The following is a 20555-nucleotide window of genomic DNA, read 5'->3' on the forward strand; positions in this document are numbered from 1 at the left end:
TAATAAGAAACTACAATAATATAACTATTTAAACGTTAACAGTTCGGGGCTTCGGGTTACTTTCCCAGCTAATCATTACATCCATAACTCTGAAACTTAACAAGACTCCCAGTGTTTCCTAATGAATCTTGTTTGAGTTTGCTATAATTTTAGGAGAACTTCCTGCAAGTCTGTGATCTTTATATTGTTGACATATGAGTCACACTGCTTTAGAGATATATCATTCTCCTCAAACATAAATAAATATATAACATGCACAAGACTGTACAATAGATTAGAATATACTTTATTGATGCCCAAAGGAAAATTGCTTATGTCCCGAAAGCTACTCCATCCAAAGTGTTAAATATTGGTACATACAAACATAACCATACACAATATAACATTTATACAAATATAAGTGTGATATTGTATGACTAAATATAAAATAAACACATAAAATGAATACATAATAATCCAATTAAGTGTCCAATTAGGAGAGTCCAATTAAGTTGAAAAACTTTGCTGAGAGTCTAAACAAATGTATATATAGTCTTAAAATTGTGAGAAAACATTCGGTTTCTGTTTTCTTGCTGGCAAACCAGTGCCAGTTCAAACAGTTTACATCTGATCCTGTGCACTGAAACTTTGTTATGTTGAGAGACATTGCACACGGATGTTATCTATAAATCATCCAGACCGGAGCATAAACACATCCCAACTCTATCCAAACTTTATATTTAAAGCGAGGTGGAGGAAAACTGTCCCCAAGGACAGCTGCCCAATGCACTTCGACTCATGGTGAGACGGACTGGAAATGGTTGGTCTGACAAAGAAGCTCATTTATATAGAAACAGTCACACTCAGTAAATTAAAATATTATTGAAAAATGTATCCATTTATGTGAAACACATTTTATAGATTAATTACAAACACACTGATGTTTTCAAGCCATTATTTCACTTAACTATGGTGATTTTTTGCTTACAGCTAAACAAAACACAGCATTTAATATTAGAATATCACATCAGACTAATAGAAAACATTTAAATGTTGGTTTAATGAAAAGCAAGTCTGGTATGAACATGAAGGAGTCTTCATGAATGTTTATAACACTTGTCCTTAAGTGTCATTTGGAAAATAATGACACATTCTTGCAACTTTGCACTAAAAGTGTCAACTTTGCAACTGCTTCATGTTCATGATAGATGTTTTGTCATGTTTATGACAGTCTTCAAATAAAGTCAAATAAACTGCCACCAATAATGGTACATGTAGCCAGAAAGCTATAGAATAATTTATTAAAGGGACTTTGAAAAGTTTTCAAAGAAAAACTAAAGAAGGACTTTTGTACACAATAATAAATAAATGAATAATATAATTATTTTTAAGAAATCAGTGCTGTATTATGTTTTTCCTTGAGTTCTTGCAGATAAGCTGTACATTTTGCCAATTGTTTTTATTTTCATGCAGCAGTTGAATTAAAACCTTTTAATTGGTGCTGACTGGAAAAATGAAATGGCAGAGTAGAATATAGCTGATAACATTAGAAGAGGTGAAGAAAGGAGTTAAACATGTTCATCCAGTTAAGGCTGAGCTGGTGGAGGTTGTGGTGGGAGGTCATGTCAGAACAAAGATATGAAGACTTTCATTTTCTGCTTCCAGAGCCTGTTTTCCTTCATTTTGAGCAATAGCTCTCCAGACTTCCTAAAAAATATTCAGTGGCAGGAGCTCCTTAAATTCTGCACTGCTTCTACAGCTCTGCATGTTTTTCTTCAAGAGTTTGTCTTATGTTCCCAATTATTCTTTTATTGTTTGTTTTTGTTTTGTTTCTCTTTCGCTCTGCAGGGCTGTCCTTTCCTTTGCAATGACATGGTCTCTCAACAAATTACAGCATAAACATCAAAAGCGTAAATGTAAATCTTGTAATTGGTCTCCCACAATTACATCTGACAATGATTGCCATTAAAACTTTTCTCATAGTTTATATAACCCTCAAGAGCACATTGTTATATTGACAACATGACAAAGCAATTTGACTGTCTAATCCGTAGACAATAAAAGAAGAACTAGTCATTCTGATGGCACTAACATGTTCACTGAATTAGATATTTACTTTTGAGAGATAAACTAACTATGGAGTTTTGCTGTTTGTACAAAAAGCTTTAAGATATGCACTTGCTGTTTTGCAAACGTCAAGGATGATTAGACAAATGCGACGGAGATAAACTTTAAAGCAGTCTAGTTCTAATGATCCAATTACGTGACTCAAATGTGTTGACACATTTAAAAGTTGCAGGATGCCTTACCTGGAGGACTGAAGTTTGACACCTGATTTTTAGAGTTGTCCAATCTGATTTATACATGAATATATGCAGGTATATGAATCTGATGGAGACAAAATGTTGAAAATGATGCGTAACAACTTAGCTTTTTATACCATAAATGGTGTAAAAAGCTTGCATATGATGTCAACTTCTTGTCAACTTAAAATGATCCAATTTACTAATTTCAGTTATGAAATGCTGTTTGTGGGTGTGTAAAGAGCTCATCCATGTTCCCATTTATCAAGTTTAAACTTGGAATGGAGACAATTTCCTTCAACTCCTAAGGGATGGAAATTTGTCTGTGCATGTCAAGAGAGGTTTTGTTACTCCTCATGTAGGATTTTTTTAAAGAGCATTGTGCAAACCTTTATAGGTTGATATAAAATGAAAGACATTTTTATCTGAAAAATAAAGAAACTTCCCTTATTGTCTCAAACACCTGGCCTTATGTAGTTTTTCCTCCTACGTTGGTTGCTATTGTTTTGTCATAAATAAGATGAAATCCAAAACAAGAATGAAGTATGTGCTATTTTCCATGTTATTTAGAGCACAGAAATACATGCGTCCAACAAATCACTTCCACAACACATTGTCGTAATTGTTTGGCTGATGAATAAAAGCAGTAGTACAAATTGTGAGTTCGGAGGGTATTTTTTCCCTTTGCTTTCTTTAGAGCACAAAGTTCTGCAAGAAAACAAGCTAAATTATATAAAAAAAGGCCCACTCTCATGTACAATTGTTTTTTATTACAATAAGTATGCAGGAAAATTGATTCTTTTAGCCAAGCTTGTGGTCATTACTTTGATTTCCAGTGGAAAATAAACTCTGCAGGTTATCTGACTTCAACAAACAAATCCTGGAAATGCACATTCATATGAAAGTCTAATCTCTCAAATCTACTTACAGTACATTCTGTAAGGTCAGAGGTTTGACATACACATACAGTAACAAACAGCAGGAGGAAATATTCCTCTATATGATAGACGCACTGTCTTATGTAACATGGCTTGTTAAGGCCACTTATACACAATCAGCTACGAATTACACTCTGTCAGGTGGGAAAAAATATATATATACTTTTTCAAGGCTTGGAAATGCCCATGAGGGCTTCTCTGGGTTCCGTGCTAATGTCTGCAAGTAAAAACAAAGAAAACAAGAAGGTGTGATTTTAATGTGAGCAGGGTCAGCATAGTGGGATGACATCGGGCAACTGGAGTCAAGCTCATTGGTTCCTTGAAATGTTCTGTCACAGCCAATGGCGAGTCTCGCGTTTTTTTGACATAGCTTAGCAGATTTGTTGTAAGTGCAGCAGCACGGTTGCAGCTATAAAAAATTAATATAATCTGACTTTAGCAAGAACAGCTCATACTACCACTTTATAAGTTAAAGCAACTAGTAAATGACAAATTACGGCCCACAATGGTCAACAAAATCCAAAAGCCATGAACGCAACAACATTGGAAGTTGTGCTAATAGGGAGCCATTACTAGAAAAACAACATAAATAGCCAGATTACAGTTTGCAAATATCCTCAAGTCCTTAATTTTTGGAGACGTGGTGAAATGTTTATCCCCAATGACCATCATTACCACTGGAGGCAATAGGATGAATCCTACAAGCCATGTAAGTGACCCTCGTTTAGGGTCCTCTACGTCTCTCATCCTGTGAAACAAGGTGGTGGAAATATGTTGTGGAGGTGTTTTTGCTGTTGCAGAGATTAGTGTATGTACTTTACAAAGGAAATGACATAATAAAGAATTAACGTGATGTGAAAATAATGATGCAGCACTTTGAGACATCAGCCAGGTACTTGAAGTTTGGAAACAAGTGGATCTTCCATGGACCTTATCCCACCAAATTAGTGTTTTGGAGCTGCTTTCACAAACCGCTGATATTTGTCCCAGAAAAAATACGTGGGCAGAGCTGAAAATGTGTATCTTATTAAGGTGGCCTATATAAAACCTCCTCTGGTATTCCTCCAACTTTTGCCTGGAGGAATGGGTCAAAATTCCTGCAAACCAGTAGGAGAAGATTGTGGAAGGAACCCAGTTAGCATCTAACCCAAGTCCACCAATTTAAAATGCAAATTCACAAAATAATTGAGGATTAACAGAAATTAATTTAAAATGAATGTCTCATAATTTTAGTCAATTAACAGCTATAAAAACTAAAACTGACTTAAAATAGACAAAAAAGGTTAAGTATCTATTTGTACATAATATCTGGTTTCAACCATTTCTTGCTTCCATCTGCATGCACATTGTTTGATTGCTCATTTTTAAAACGTACCAGTTCAGCTATATAAGAACAAAATCTTTCTCTCCTCTTACTGATGAACTAATTAATTGCTACTGTTGGATGAATTTGTACTTTCTAGAGTTCAATTTCAAGTGTCCAAATCAAACCGTAACAATCATTTTGATGATGATAATTATCATGTCAGAGACACCAGCTTATTACTGTCTTTCTAAAGAACACTGTGTTTATTTTTCCTGCTGCTAACTGGGATTTAATGTCTTGATACAGAGTTCTCGATGTCCTTTTAGAGAAACATACTGTGACCAACGCAGCTCAGTTTTGTCAGCAGGGTGCCAGACAGGCTTAAAAGGTGTTTGCATAAAATGTGGTGAAGAGATCAGAGCAAGATTGAACAGTCACTGTTTCAATAAAGGTTTGGCATCTGACAAATTCTTCATTTTTAGCTGAATTTATGGAGAAGCTCTTGTTCAGTGATGAAGGAGAATGTCTAGAAGTTAGTTGTTAAGATAAGCATTTATCATAAAAATATTGTCGACAGTTTGCCCCTCCGTCTCGGACTGAAATACACAACAGTGAAGAATTTATGCACAAAACATGCCTCAGTTAAATGAATTCATGCAGTTTTTTAAATGTATCTTTCTTTGCTACAGGTGAATTCAGATCTGTTCAGATTCAGAGAGAGAATGTGGAAAAGATCCAGAAGAAATCTCTGAAGTGCACCGCAGCCTTCGCCACATGTTCTGATTTGTTGTTCTGATTTTAGCTTCTGTCTGCTGAGACAGTAATATACTGCTCAAAAAAATAAAGGTAACACTTAAACAACACAATATAACTCCAAGTACATCAAACTTCTGTGAAATCAAACTGTCCACTTAGGAAGCAACACTGATTGACAATCAATTTCACCTGCTGTTGTGCAAATGGAACTTTGTACAGAACAAAGTATTCAATGAGAATATTTCTTTCATTCAGATCTAGGATGTGTTATTTGAGTGTTCCCTTTATTTTTTTGAGCAGTGTATATATTGACTGTGGCTTGAATATATATATATATAAAAATTCCCTTCTCACCCACCGCGGGTGGTTCTTATCCTCTGAACTCTGGTCCTCTACCAGAGGCCTGGGAGCTTGAGGGTTCTGCGCAGTATCTTGGCTGTGCCAAGGACTGCACATTTCTGGACTGAGATGTCTGATGTTGTTCCTGGGATCTGTTGTAGCCATTGGTCCAGTTTGGGGGTGACTGCCCCGAGGGCCCCGATGACCACTGGCACCACTGTGGTCTTCACCTTCCAGGCCCTCTCCAGTTCCTCCCTGAGGCCCTCAGGTAAAACTTATATATATATATATATATATATATATATATATATATATATATATATATATATATATATATATATATATAAGATTTTTTTCTGGTGTAATTTGTCATATTGAGATTTTAAGAATTTTGATATTTTCACATAAATAACTTTCCACATAACTTTGTACTTTTTGTCTGTCTGGCCTAATGTAAAGATATCAGATTAGATGTTCAAACACTTTTTTCCTTTAATTCCTGATTAATACTACTTATGTCAAATTATATTGCATTACTGCTCCTCGCTGCGACAGACTGGCGACCTGTCCAGGGTGTACCCGGATGGATGGATGGATGGATGGATGGATGGATGGATGGATGGATGGATGGATGGATGGATGGATGGATGGATGGATGGATGGATGGATGGATGGATGGATACTGCTCCTCCTTTAGGGTCTTCTACGTCTCTGATCCTATAATTGTATTTTTCTAATCATTAGTTGATTTAAAATGCTAACGTCTTCCTTGATTTATATATATATATGTTTATTTTTATTACTATTTTTATTTTTAGTCCAATTTCATTCAATTATTGCTCTATTCTACTTACATTTTCTAATGTTTTAGTCTTATGTATTAGAATAATGTATTTTTTGATCATTACTTTTACCTCGGTAGTCTTTAATGGCATCAATACAGCCCGGCGAATGTTTGTTTGCAAACAAAATTTGCCGGAATTCAAAATGAAACACAAACGTCAACGGAGAGCGCCACCTTTCGCTACATGTCCGCAGACAACGTTCACCGGACGTTGGTTGGACGTTCACCTAGCGGTCCTTTAACGTCCGCTCAACAAATGCAATAGTGTTTCAACTGGACGCACAAGCAACGTTCGCCTAACGTCCGTCTGACGCAGGTTGCGTTACCAGTTGTAGAGCAAACTGTTTTACTGAATGAAGGGGAGGGACTGAACTCCTCGGGAAGCTGGAAGGAAGAACTTTTTTTCAATGAACCCTCTGGTGTCTCTTTTACACATTTTACCTCCGTGTGTCCTGCTGACTGACAACCGCCTGCATGGACCAGTTTGCTGAGGATTTTTTATTGTATTTTTTTTAGAAATCCCATGAGGACCGTCGGTGGCAGCAGCAGGCAGAGGATGCTCTGCATGGGGTGGAAAGTTTTCAGATAAGGTGCAACCAGCTGGTGTTTGGACAAGTCTGTAAAGATATCAAATTAGATATCTTCCCGAGCAAACAAGTTTCGTGTTTCGCACTGGAAGCTTCAAGAGAAGTTCTGCCCTCCCGTTGAAGCCCATGTGGACACGACGATGAATGATCCAACGACAACGATTAATCCGCCAATGAGAAACATACCTGCGACCGTCCCGATTCTTATGTTCATATTCGGGGTGGTCGGGAATGTCATCGCCATCGCAGTTTTGTGTAGAACTCGCAGAGAGAAAAGGGAGACCACGTTTTACACGCTCGTATATGGCCTGGCGGTGACGGACCTCATGGGCACGCTGCTGGCCAGTCCGGTCACTATAAGCACTTACGCGCAGGGACAGTGGCCCGGAGGGGACCCGCTGTGCCAGTACATGGGCTTCATCTTGCTCTTCTTCTCCCTGGCGGGGCTCAGCATCATCTTTGCCATGTCTGTGGACAGATACATCGCCGTAAACCATCCCTACGTCTACAACGACCATGTGAACCAGAAGTATGCCGGACACACCCTGGTGGCCATCTATATCTCCAACGCGCTCTTCAGCGCTTTACCCGCCATCGGCTTCGGGCAGGTGGTGATTCAGCACCCACAAACCTGGTGCTTCTTGGACTGGCGAACCAACCATACCACCCATGCCGTCTACTCTTACCTGTACGCCGGGGTCAGCATTTTTCTCATCTTCGCCACTGTCGTCTTTAACGTGCTGTTGTGCGTGGTTCTGATCCGGATGCACAAGACCTTCTTGCGCAGGATGTCGCAGGGAACCGACACCGGGCGCAGCTTGGACTCGCGGAAGAAATCGACCAGCTTCGCACATCTGGCCGACTCAGAGATTCAGATGGTCCTTGTGCTCGTGGCCACAACGGTGGTGGTGCTCATCTGCTACATCCCACTTGTAGTAAGTATTCAAGCTGCTTGTCATCCATGCGCACCATTACGCACTGCCATTTCAAATGATTGTATCAGGGAAAGTTGCTGAAATCCGACTACATTTGTGGAAATTGTATTTCTGTTCATTTGCCTAGCGTTTGGGTAACCACTAACGCTATTTATAGATGACTCCCGTTTTTGAACATTATTTTTAAAAAATGCCTGTTCAAACTGAAGTTTGTAAAGCGCCATTTACAGGCTGGAGTTTTACAGGAAAAAATAAACTATCATAAACTGGAGATAATAAATACATTAAAGTCATAACAGTAAAACTTAAGCATCACATTAAAAGGAATAAATGACTGCATGATTAAATCTGATTAAATGATTGTTTCCCTCCATACGAAAAATGCAGAAGTTGGTTTTAATCCTAATTGAAGAGAGCCCAATGCTTTTGCAGATCAGTTTTTCCAGGAAGTCAGAAACTAAATGCTGTCTTCCCTTATTTAGTGTTGATCCATCGAACAGGAAGTAAACAGGTTTTTTATGGTGCATGCTGACAGACAACCTCAGATTGCATTTAGGCAGAAGACTATTCATTGTTTTGCAGGCTATCAGGATGCCAGTGCTGTGATTTTAACAACTGATGACATGATTTATTGCAGTGGTGTTGGTCTGAACTCTGGCAGCAGCATTTTAGTTAGCAGTAATTATTATATTCACGGTAAAGACAGCATCAAAAATATTCCAACCTGAAAATAAAAGCTTGCAGCAGTTTTTCTGTCTCCAGTTTACACAGGAGTCCCAGACCACAGATGTTATCAAGAGGGTTATTTATTAATGGACATTAATCTGGATGATCTACAAACTAGATGTTAGAATTTAGATCTGAGTTCATAATTAAACCTTTTGCATAGTTAGACTTCTCATCTCATTGAGACTAGCAGAGTCTTAATCGCTGACCTTGAATATTTGTGTTTAAAAGAATAAGCCGTTTTATCTCCATTGAGTTTAAAGAAGTTTTGACCCATTTATTTCTTGATTGAGTGATAAAAATAGTAGATGAGTAGATATAAATGTTTGCCTGAGGTCAGGTTAATAGGTATTGAAATGAAGTGACCCAGGTGTAGTTTTCAAGGAATCTCTCATGTGATTTAGTTATGAAATTACACAAATTTCATAACTGCTATCAGTTATCAGACTGATAACTGCTACCAGTCTGATAACTAAAATTTATGCCGATTTAACACACTACCAGACAATCATCCGCTTTTCCAAGCCATCAATCATTACGTCATGATAAACTTCATCTGACTCAGCGCTGCGATCCAGGGAGAACTTTAATCTGGTAAAATTATTCCAATTTAGGGCTGGATGATATGGTTGAAAAACTTGTCATAATATAAGCATTTCATATCTGTCGATATCAATAATGTCCGTATAAATAATTATGGATTACTTTTTTATTTTAAATATCTGAAATGCCGAACCGGTGGCATGACCGTTCCTGTTTTGCCCACAGTTTTCACTCCACCATGCCGTTGTTTCTTATTTTTAAGCTGTTATGAGCCATGTTGAAGAAACCGTACACTGACGCTGCACAAGTTACTCAACATGTTGTTGCTAGGTAACCAAAGAGTGAGAGTTAGTTGATGCTACCACCAACCTAGCTTAGTTCTCTGTCAGAGGTTGAGCAGCTAAAGCCTTTCCTCTGCCTACATCTCCCAGAATGCTGCACTGTTCTGGATCAGAGTTTAGTGAATATTCTAAATATTGAATATTCTATCAGGTGTGTTATCTATTGTTATTGATCACTGACATTGTTATTATTTAAAAGTCAATGCACAACCATCTGTATAGGTTTCATGGGCAATTCAGTAGAGATTCATGATTTTTCCTACAATGTCTATAAGAGAAGATTTACTTCTTATGTATTGAAATATACGGCAATAAAAAAATATCTTTTTGAAATAATAATCTGTTTAAATCCGACACAAATTTGTGACTTAGAAATAAATATCTTAAATCTGACCTGTATGCAGAATAACAATAAATGCATGGTATGTTCAATAAGTGTTGTACATACCATGTACCCTACATTAATTCACAGTAGGGTGTTCATTACTGGGTTGTTAATCACATATCCTGCAAAAAGTCATCTGTTGAATAGTAAATCCAGTAAAAGGAAACTTTACAATCGTTTCTCAAAAAAACATTACAAGGAATAACAAGTGTTAAATGGTAAATTTACCATGTACCAATAACTAAACACAAGGAATAAATAATAAACATAGTCTAACTAAAATAATTAAGAACTAACCGATCTAAAGTAAAACAGAAACAATGTTGATTTAATCAAAACAAGATAGACAAAGACAACAAAAGGAAAAACTGCGACCCAGGATTCTGACATGCATGTGTATTAGGACTGCACAAGGTAAATAATACATGGTTCTCAATTTCTTTGTATTTTTCTCTTTGTGTTTTTTTTTTACCAAAAAACAATCTGAACACATTGTCCTCCACAGCAACTATAGCTGCTGGTATTTTGGTGTATGTCTTTGCCATTTTCTACAGACTTCAATTTCTTGCAAAATAACCCGAACTCAGTCCGATTGGATGGAGGTAAATTTTCTTGAAGATGATTGTTTTGTGAAATCAATAAAAGGATGAATAATTTGTCACTCGCTGTATGTTTATGGAGTTCTTCTGGAAGGTTGACCCTTGCCCTACTCTCAAAAATTCATATTCCTCTAATGATGTGTATTAAAGTAAAATAAGTATATATATTCTTTTTTTTTTTTGTAAAAATCATGTATAATCTTTCTTCCACTTCCCAGTAATGTTGCTCCCACTTTGTTGCTCATAAGATCCCAGTAAAATGCATTGAAGTGATTGTAACGTGACCAAATTTGAAAAGGTGTAGAGGATGTGAAAGCTTTAGCAAGGTAGACCAGTTGCAAGCACATCTGTACATCGTCAATGCATTTACCAACCAATGTGTCTCTGTTGCAGGTTCAGGTGTTCCTAAACCAGCTTTATAAGCCTCCAGTGGAGCTAAGCATTGCAAAGAGCCCAGATATACGGGCAATTCGCTTCGCCTCCTTCAACCCTATCCTGGACCCCTGGATCTACATCCTTCTGCGTAAATCTGTTTTACGTAAAGTTATTGAGAAAATCAAGTTTACATTTGCCAAAATAGGAATAAGAAGAAGGTCAGTGGCAGTTCCCCTTTCAAGCGTTCACCGTCTCGCCTCCTCCAGCTGTCCCTCTGTGTACTCTGAAGACCCACAGATGGTCAGGCATAACTCTCAGGGTTTCCTCTACGTGTTGGAGGACATCAAGACAGCTACTGAAAGCCAGCTGCAGAAAACCAGGCCGAGTGACCCGGAACAGAGCGAAGGAGCAAGCGCATTCACAGATTTAACAGTGGTCACCTGCACAGAAGATCACTGATCACAGTGGAGGAGAAATGCATTCAACTTCTTTCTGAATAAGGAATGCTGACTTCTCATATTTCTTTCCTGAGGCAGAATGTCAGTTATTTCTCCATAGGAGAAGATGTACATTTCTTTTAGAAAAAAGAAAATGTGGAAACATAAAAATGGATGCTGAACTGATATTTTGTGACTCATGTACATGCGGTGAGAGAGCTCTGTTATTCTGAACATAGACGCAGATGGCAAGTTCTCATTGGAAAATAATAATAATGTGGATTACTGGTTTCTATAAGATAGAAACTGCCTTTTTCCAGTGAAAAAAGCACTACAATTTGCATTAAACAAGTTTTTATTGGCACTGATGTTGTTGAGCTCTGATGCTGAAAATAAACAATGTTTGCACATCGAACTAGAGTTGAAATGTAGTGTGCCTATAATTATTTAAAGTAGCTCTGAAAATATCTTAGACCCCTAAGTAATTATATTAATTTAGCTTCAGTTATGAGAAATATATTTAAAAATCTCAAAAAGTATCAACTGAGGGCTGGACGCAAAACCATTTGATGCTGTTTGTCAGATGTCAAAAAAACATCTGACAAGCAAAAAAACAATATTTAAAAAAAAACTATACCACTAGCATCACCATTATTACTGTTATTGCTATTTTTTATTATCATTACAGTTAATATTACATAATAGCAATGGTATTCGAAGGTAAACTGGCTTGTACATTTCTATTGTGTCTCTACAAAAATGCCCCTCACAATGTGGGCGGCGACATCAGCACACAATCACTTAATTGATGTTTACTCTTGTATGTCTCTGATCGTGAGCATTCAGCTACCTCAGTGAAGACAAGTTGAGATTCTGTGGGAGATTTCCTGCAGCCGTCAGTGCAGGACAGTGACAGTAGCGTGCGTAGCAGCGACTGTGTGCACTCACCGCACGAACCGGGTTCTGCAAAGTCAATGAGGCCGGTAATTCAGGAGAAGTGAGTCACAAGATATAAGGTCATTACAGTATATAAAAACAGCAGTGTGTGTAACTCCTGGGATTAATCATTGGTATGAGCTGCCATGGACAGACTCATCTCTAAAACAAACTCTGCTGATGCATGGAAAGGATTTCTTGTGTTAGCTCCGTGACAAATGCGCACCACAGTGATATATTGCAATGAATACATGCTCTTTGTTTCTCTGCCACACAAACCTGCTATTGTAATATTCAAAACAATTTGTTCTCTTGAAAATTAGGGTACAATGATTCCTGTTCTATAACAGACGAGACTTAAATATTTCCCTGACTACAGAGTTTTGGTGAAGTCAGTGGAGATCTGTTCAATAATGTGGATTACTAGTTTCTATAAGAAAGAAACTAATACAACAAATTGTTGTCAAGGAGATAAGAGCAGTGAAACAGTTCTCTAGTTTTTAGAGAGATCCAAAGAGATAAAGACTCAAAATTAAAAAGTCTGGTGTTACAGTTATTAAAATTTATACAGTACAGCAAAATAAATATTTTTTTGTAAAATTCTGGTATGTGTAGTTTTTAAATTGGGGGAAAATAAGAATACCTGTTCAAGCATTTCTTCCACAGCAAATTATTAATAGCAGAAAAAATAAAACATTTTGGTACAAATAAATGTGCATACTATGCTAGGAAAAAAACAGTAAAATATGTAAACATTGCAGTCAGTTCAATGCAAAACAATAGCTTTATTCTGCAATTCGTAATTCAAACGCGTCTGAGGGTTATATCATCCTCAGAGCAGTTTCTTAAATATGCTTCCTGCTGTTTTTTTCTTTTCTTTTTCAAAACACTTTGCTTGGTTTGGCTTATGTAAGAGGGGATTCAGCTGAGCTTATGTCAGTAGTAAACATCTTACCTACACACAGTACTCAGTACCGTTTCAGTCTGGAGAAACAGAAACGTTCTCACGGAAAAGTGAAAGTAACTTCTGTTGTGAGGGTGACCAGTTGTAAAAGCTGATTTTTTGACCACTTGAAACAACTCTTATCTCAAAGAATACATAATCTTGTTTTAAAGAGCTGCATTCTTTTGCATCTAATGATGACTTTTAGGTTATGAGGTCTTATCTGAAAGTCTGGTAGCTTTCATTCCTTGTCATTACATAATTAATCTGTTGTAATGCTCTGTTGTCATTATGTGAGAAAATGTGAGGATATGAAGGGCATTTTTAGGTCACTGACATAGAAACAAAAGATCACCAGTTTTGAGCAGCTGCATATGTGCTGCTGGAATGCCATCTTGAATTCTTTATATAGCATTTTATACCCAGAATATTCAGTCAGAGGGATTTTTAGATTCAAAGGCATGACCAAAGTAAAATTAACTACTATTTTATCAAAACAGCTGCAATAAGCCCTCTGAGTTCAGAGTGTGTTTTATGCTGTTTTGTTCTATTTATAGATTGAGTTAATTTTGATGAAAGGTGCCGTATTTACAATGTTCTACTGTGTCAGGACAAATGAAGGAGTTTATTTCTTTAACAGGTCGGTATTATGTATTTACCTGGCTTGTAGTCTCATTTTATAGCACAATCAAGTAACTATGTTACCTTCAGTTGTGTCAAACATGACTTCCGAGACATTTGACTTGACAATTTGACCCCGTGAAATTGCCCCGCTTCTCTTTAAGAAGCTGCTGCTCTTTCTGACTCTCTGCTTTCAGCCCCTCATCACAACACGGCCTTTCCACTCTGCTGTTTACTGTTTTGTTTCTGAGCAGCTCTGGACTGAGACGCAGTTTGTATCGTGAGCTCAGCAGATGTGCAGTTCCAACAGGTGTTTGCTAATTGTTGCTTCAGTCATCCCCGATGTAAGATGTAAGGATTTCTCAAGCATGAATGAAGGAACAGTACTGCTACGCTGCAGAAGCAACTTTAAGCAGAAAATAATGTGTAAAAAGACAACAGTGTGACTGTGGCAGTAATTTAACCCTAGAACTGGTTCCCCTCTCAAAATCTCAGCTGCTCAGTCAGAACTACTCTTTCTCCAAGCTGAGGATGTTGAAGCTGCTCTCTGCTGCAGTAAGATTCTGACTGCTGAACATTATTCCCTGATTCATAAACAATCAAAATTTTTGCTTTAATTTCCTCTTATGTAAGTTGACACCTTCTGCTGCCATGTTATTTTTTAAACTGCTGCTAAAATGAAGTATTATCAGCTTTGTGACTAATGTTATATTGCCTCAAATGGTTGCTTAGCTATAAAACTGCATCCTCACTCTTCTTGTTTTTGTTATGCTTCCTTTTATGTAAAACTACTACAATTTGATTGGAGTCTGATATGCAGGTGTCTTGTTCAGCAAGATTTGTTTTTATTTATTTCAAACTGTTAATTTATGCACTTTATATTTTTTTGTTGCTTTAATTGTTTGTGAAATTGTAAGGTGGTTACTGTTTTTTTGCAAACACGATTGAGTGTTGATAACTCAAAACGTATGTGCGGTAACTGATGGGTATTTGTAAACTTAATGATGCAGCTGTAATTAACTGGCAATGTTGCTTCATTAAAACATGGCCTGTGAAGTGCAGGAATACTGTATGTCATCGCTATCAAGAGGAACTTGATGATGCATTATGAGCATAAAGTTTTTGTTCTTTGTAGACATGGCAAAATCCTCTTATTACTTTACGCAGCTCAATTCAATAACCTCAAAATTCACAGAAAATTGAGGAAAAAAATGTAGCACACTGGTTTAGTACTTCTTTATCTCAGTAATGTGTTGAAGGGAGCTGATGGTGGACTCTCAGAGAAACAAAGCAAACAAAGAGCCTCTAATGGAAAGAGGCTGGTTCTGAGGAAGAAGAACTGGCAGCGAGAGCCTCTCTTTTCAAACAATAAACACTCCCTAAGCTTCCAATTCACTGCAGATCATCTTAAACAAGCAATTCAGTGGCTAAAGAAAAGGCCGGGTCAGCCTGTCCTCCAAACTCTGGGAACATTATTTAATAATATATTCAAACACTGAAAGGGGAACTTCCAATATCAGGACATTGTGGTGGAAGTCCCTAAGCACATAGGTTATGTTTACCCTTCAGTTTCTGCAGAACCCTTAGCATTTATTAATTATCAAACATAAAACTTATGTTATGAAAGTTATTATATGAAATTTCCCACTGATTTTGGTCAAATTTAAGGAAGACGTACTTTGTATTTTACTGTATCATTGAATAATTCTTGGTTTCTCTTTAATGTCTTCCACATCCAGCCTGCTGCAACCACAAACCTAAGAGGTCTTATTAAAGTTTTAAGTGGAAGATCAAAATAAATTAGGGCTTGATTGTCACATGGATGGTTTTCAGATATTTTGCAAAAACTAAAAAGTGCATTTGGATTTGTGTTCAGCCCCCTTTAATCAAATGAAAGTTTGGTGCATTCGTCAAAGCTCAGTCAGATCTTCCCAAAGATTTTCATCTGGATCTGGGTTTTTACATAAAAACACCAACAAAGAACAATAGGCTTATGGTTGTAACAATATAGAAAAAGTCCAGAGAGTACATCATGTTCTTGGGCTTGAGGTGGTGAAACTTGACATCTGTGTTGTTTCAAAGCTGGGAAGCTGCTCTACATCTGTTTAAAAACAGCCTGTTCACTGTCAGCTCATTGATAAACAGCAGAGGGCACCTGCTGCTGCTGCTGCTGCTGCTGCTGCTGCTGCTGCTGCTGCTGCTTCAACACATCTGCTGTCACACGTTGGAAAGGACACAAAACAATCGCAGGCTAAAAATATGCCAGAAAAGACACAGACGATGAAGGAGCTGATAAATGTCTCTGAGCCTGTGACGAATCAGTCTGGTGATGTTAGGAAATTGGACTGAAATGTAATCTGAAGTGAAAACAGGACCGTCAGAAGCAAGTTCAGCTTTAGAGCCGTCACTCTCACTAGGATTAGGATGTGGAGATGCTGGAGCTGAGGATGATGAGGTAGATAGGGATGCGTATAAGCAGCTCAAGGTGAGGAGGAAGGTCAAAAATTATTACCACCTGATAGCTCTCCAGGACATGAAAAGGTAAAATATCTGAAAATTCAAGTTTTCTGATTCTCTTTTCTAGAGTTTTTCTTTTCTTTTCAGAAAAACTCAGGCAGTATTTGTGCTCTGAGAAGCAACGTAACGATGAGGACTCTCTGAGGCTCTGTGTCCAAGTCAGCTTATTTAGAACTAAATGATTTATGGTGCTTAAGTTTAACAATGGGAGCTTACTGACCGTGTAATAGGTTATTAACTGAGCTGTGATTAACAGAGAAAGTGTGGTGGTGGACCAGAGTCTTATTTGGTGGTAAAATGATTAAATGATATGCCAAGACTTCCCATAAGTGAGTCCAAAAGAACTGGCAGCGACAGCATTGTGAGCCGGGAAGCAGCTGGTTTCCAGTATATGTGCACATGTGATTGGAGCTGAGACGGCATATTGTGACATTCTGTGCTTGAACCAAGTGCAAAACAGCTTCATTCATAGTGAGCGCTGTGCTGTGAGCGACATTTTCCTGCTCCCATCCGTTGTCTGTGTCCTCTGTTACCTGTCACAGCATTTTAATAAAAACAAAGTTCACTCTGAGCAGATCATCAATCACTCTATGGTGAAACAAGCAAAGACAATTGTGTACTCAGCACTTACACACCTATGATTGATCCAGAATGGCCAAAATGTGCAGGAGAACAACTCAGGCAAAACACACACTGGGCCAAAGTCCCCACAGAGAGGCTGCAGCCAAGACTTGAACTAGAGTCCTGCTTTAGCTGGGAGCCAGCATGAAGCATGAAATTAATTTGCAAAATGTTGCTTTCATTTTTCGTTTGTAATTAAATGAACGATTTAGTTTTTAATGTTTTACTGCCAGTGGAGGTTTTTAATATGAATCAAATGACTCATGTTCCAGGCGGCATCCCATCTGAGCCACTGAAGCAGTTCAGGAAAAACAGTTGCACGCACTAGTTTACCAGTTTACCAATTTATTTTTGTTTATTTGCATGTTCAGTCAGTTCTCCCCACCTCAAATGAAATAACAAATTTCTCTCTTCTTCTTGGAGAGCGTAGAGGCCCGGATTCTTAGATTTCCGTTTCTCCATCCAGTCATTTCATAATAAACAACAAAAACAATAATTACTTTCAGCCCGATCCTGTTAGATTTTATTGTCATGTAGGACAGTTTAGGACCTTGCTGTAATACCTCCACTGCTCCAGGTGACTGTTGTTGGTTTATATTAGCCTACTCTGGTAAAACAATCAGTTAACTCACAAGACATTGGCTGCTCATTCAGCTGCTCAGTCAGTTCAAGTCTCATGGTTTTGTGGCTAATACACTCCTTCATGTCAGCATAAACTTCCACTTATTCACTGTAGGTTTGTCTCCTAAAGAATCCTGGCTGTGGTTCTTTGTTGCTCACTCGCAAAAATTCATGAAGCTGGCTCAGGTTACTAATTTTACTTAAAAACCAGAACACTGACTCTTTAGCTAGTCTTAAGACCCTGTTTTTATATTTTATACTATATTAAAAAAGGTTAAGGCCTTTAAGCCCTCAAGCTAAAGAGCATCATTGATACACACTAAAAGTTAGCAAAATATGATGCAACATTCTTGTAACATGCTTGTAATTATTTTTGTGATGCCTCTATGATAATCTGATCTTAAGGTAAAAGAAAACTATGAGACCAAGATGAGAGGCAGCTACATATATTACTGCAATTTAAACCCTCATCTGTGCAAGAGTACACCTTGGTGAAGCTGATTTTAGTTGCTGCTTTTACCTTGGTGTATGTAAGAACAAACAAAAAAGAAGATTTAAATGAACCAACTTACTGAAGTTCTTGTTAAATTATGTGAAGCAAATGTCCTCTCTAACATAACTTTATCACATGTAGTAACTATTTTTATATTAATTCATGAATATCAGTGTGAAAAACAATTTAACAATCCTCCTGTGTACTCGTACTCACAGGAACACATGCAATGACACACGTGCTCACATCAGTATAACACACTTTTATTGTTATTGGCCACTCTCACAGACTATACAAACACTTCCCACAAGTAGAAGAAAGAATCCAAAAAACACAGTTATTTCCCACTTTAAAAAGAGAGCTGATGAAATATTTTGAAGGATGTACCGTGTTTGTTTTAAACTCTGTTTAACATTTCACCTCATGTGGCTAACTTTTTCCTATTCGCTTGGCTTACATAACAGTGTAGTTCAAAGTTAGCAGTTAGGATCCTGTGTCATGGGAACTTGCTGAGCTTCAGAAACTTTAAAACAACTCACTCTACATGCTGTATATTTATCAGCGATTCAACACGGTCAACACACAAATGATCCTTGAAGACTAAACTCTCAGATGGGAGTATAAAATGTTTATCTGGATTTAATCTGAGATCATACACTCCAGGCAAAAAGTAAGGAAATTTGTGTTTAATTGATTGTTTTCCTTGTAAACATTATATAAATTTTGAAACTGCAGTCAATTTTACTCTGTTGGAAAGCTGACGTCTCCTTAAAGTGCTACATTTGTAGGGGTGTTTATGTATAGAGAAGCAGTTTTATGCAAGTTGTGCCAGAGAAAATATTTGAACCTTGTTGCTCCAGGTTCTGACAATCAGGTTCCAGATAAGAACGTTCCTAGCTGCAGCACCTGTAACCCCGCCGCCTGTGGTCAGACGGCGTCTTCAAAAGTTCGATTTATAGCAGAGGATTTGAGTGTGAAAGATGCCCTCAGATATAAGAGAGTTGACAATGACACAACAGAAGACATCAAGGTTTTACATTGAATCAGGTGCAAAGACCCCACTTGACAGCATCCTCCAAAAATATTGTTAAAAGAGAACGGCAGACACCTCAGAGCCAGGCAAAATGAAACCAAATCCATTAAAAGATATATCTGTGTTGTTTTGGGAGCTCCCCATTTCATAAGCGTTAATATTTATCATTTGATGTGGTTTTGCTGATTCCAGATGAGATCAGAGTTATCTAACTTTTCTGAGAGACATGCATAAGCATTGACACTTATCTAATACTTTATTGACTTTACTTTAGCGTTAATAAGCCATTTCTAGATCATTCTGTCATGAATACTCTTAATCCTTCAAAGAATAAAAAATGCAAATATCTATGACATAAAATTCAACAACTTTGCAAACAATTTGGTCAGGTTTTCAAAACCTTTATAGCTCTGTGTACTGGTGAATCAGTTATTGTTGCTGAAGTATTTTCAAAGGAAACATAATCATGCAAAAAGAATCCACATAAAATTTCACCAGTGAAGCATGATGTCCATTTTAGTCAACATCAAGCATCACTGGCTTATATGAAAAATAAATTTGATTGAAAACACATTTTAAGTGTTAACAACTCTGATAAAAGCTGAAATATTCTCCAAGCTGCAGCCCAGATGACAAACCTTCAGCATTAGAACCATGATGTTCTTTTAAATATAGAACAAAAAGTCAATAATTCAACATTTTAACAGTCATGTTAATCCTTAGTTGTTAACTGATTGTATCGATTGCTGTATAGATGTACATGTGCAGGCCATGAGATAATACTAAATAAGTTTCTGATCACATGTACTGGCTAGGAAAGTTAACTAATTTGTACCTTGGGCCAATTTTTTACATTCACAGTTTTACTTTAACAATAAATAAAAAATTATGGCATTGCACTTTTACCTTCAGTTTTTATTTGCTAGATTAAGATTTGCAACACGCCGCACTGAAGAGGTTCTTTGTCTCTGTGGCTCACTTAATATGTTAAATGATGAAAAATAGATTTGGTTTGTTTAATTTGTTTGTTCTTATTTTACTCAGGTCTCCCTGGTAAATTTGCTGTAAAACCACCATGAATTAATAAGATATTGCTGATGTTTGAAGAAAGTTTTTGCAAATTTTTTACTGCTTCCAAGTAGGAAAGAGCGATATTTTTGCATCTTCTTAATTTAACAGTTATTCACTCTGCTTCTGGGTTTCAAAATCTGAAAATTTTCATGAAAATAAACACAGACACTCCTCAGACTAGCTGACAATTTTTCTAAACACTCAGAATTATTTGGCTTAGTGGAGGATGTGGTATTTCCAAGAGCAGATGGTTTTCTGTCAGTGGTTTTCACATGCCAAACTTATGTTTCTTTTAATTTATTTGGA

General features: G+C 37.2%; 1 protein-coding gene across 1 annotated transcript; it reads left to right on the forward strand.

Moving 5' to 3' along the window:
• The first annotated feature begins 6848 nt into the window (after nt 1-6848).
• On the forward strand, nt 6849-14937 carry LOC102233202 (prostaglandin E2 receptor EP4 subtype-like). The gene is made up of 2 exons (XM_005795051.2): nt 6849-7987; nt 10975-14937. The coding sequence occupies exons 1-2, from the start codon at nt 7193-7195 to the stop codon at nt 11413-11415; spliced, it is 1236 nt and encodes a 411-aa protein (XP_005795108.1). The 5' UTR covers nt 6849-7192; the 3' UTR covers nt 11416-14937.
• The last annotated feature ends 5618 nt before the right edge of the window (nt 14938-20555 follow it).

The sequence above is a fragment of the Xiphophorus maculatus genome, chromosome 12 (assembly GCF_002775205.1).
Source record: "Xiphophorus maculatus strain JP 163 A chromosome 12, X_maculatus-5.0-male, whole genome shotgun sequence".
Lineage (NCBI taxonomy): Eukaryota > Metazoa > Chordata > Actinopteri > Cyprinodontiformes > Poeciliidae > Xiphophorus > Xiphophorus maculatus.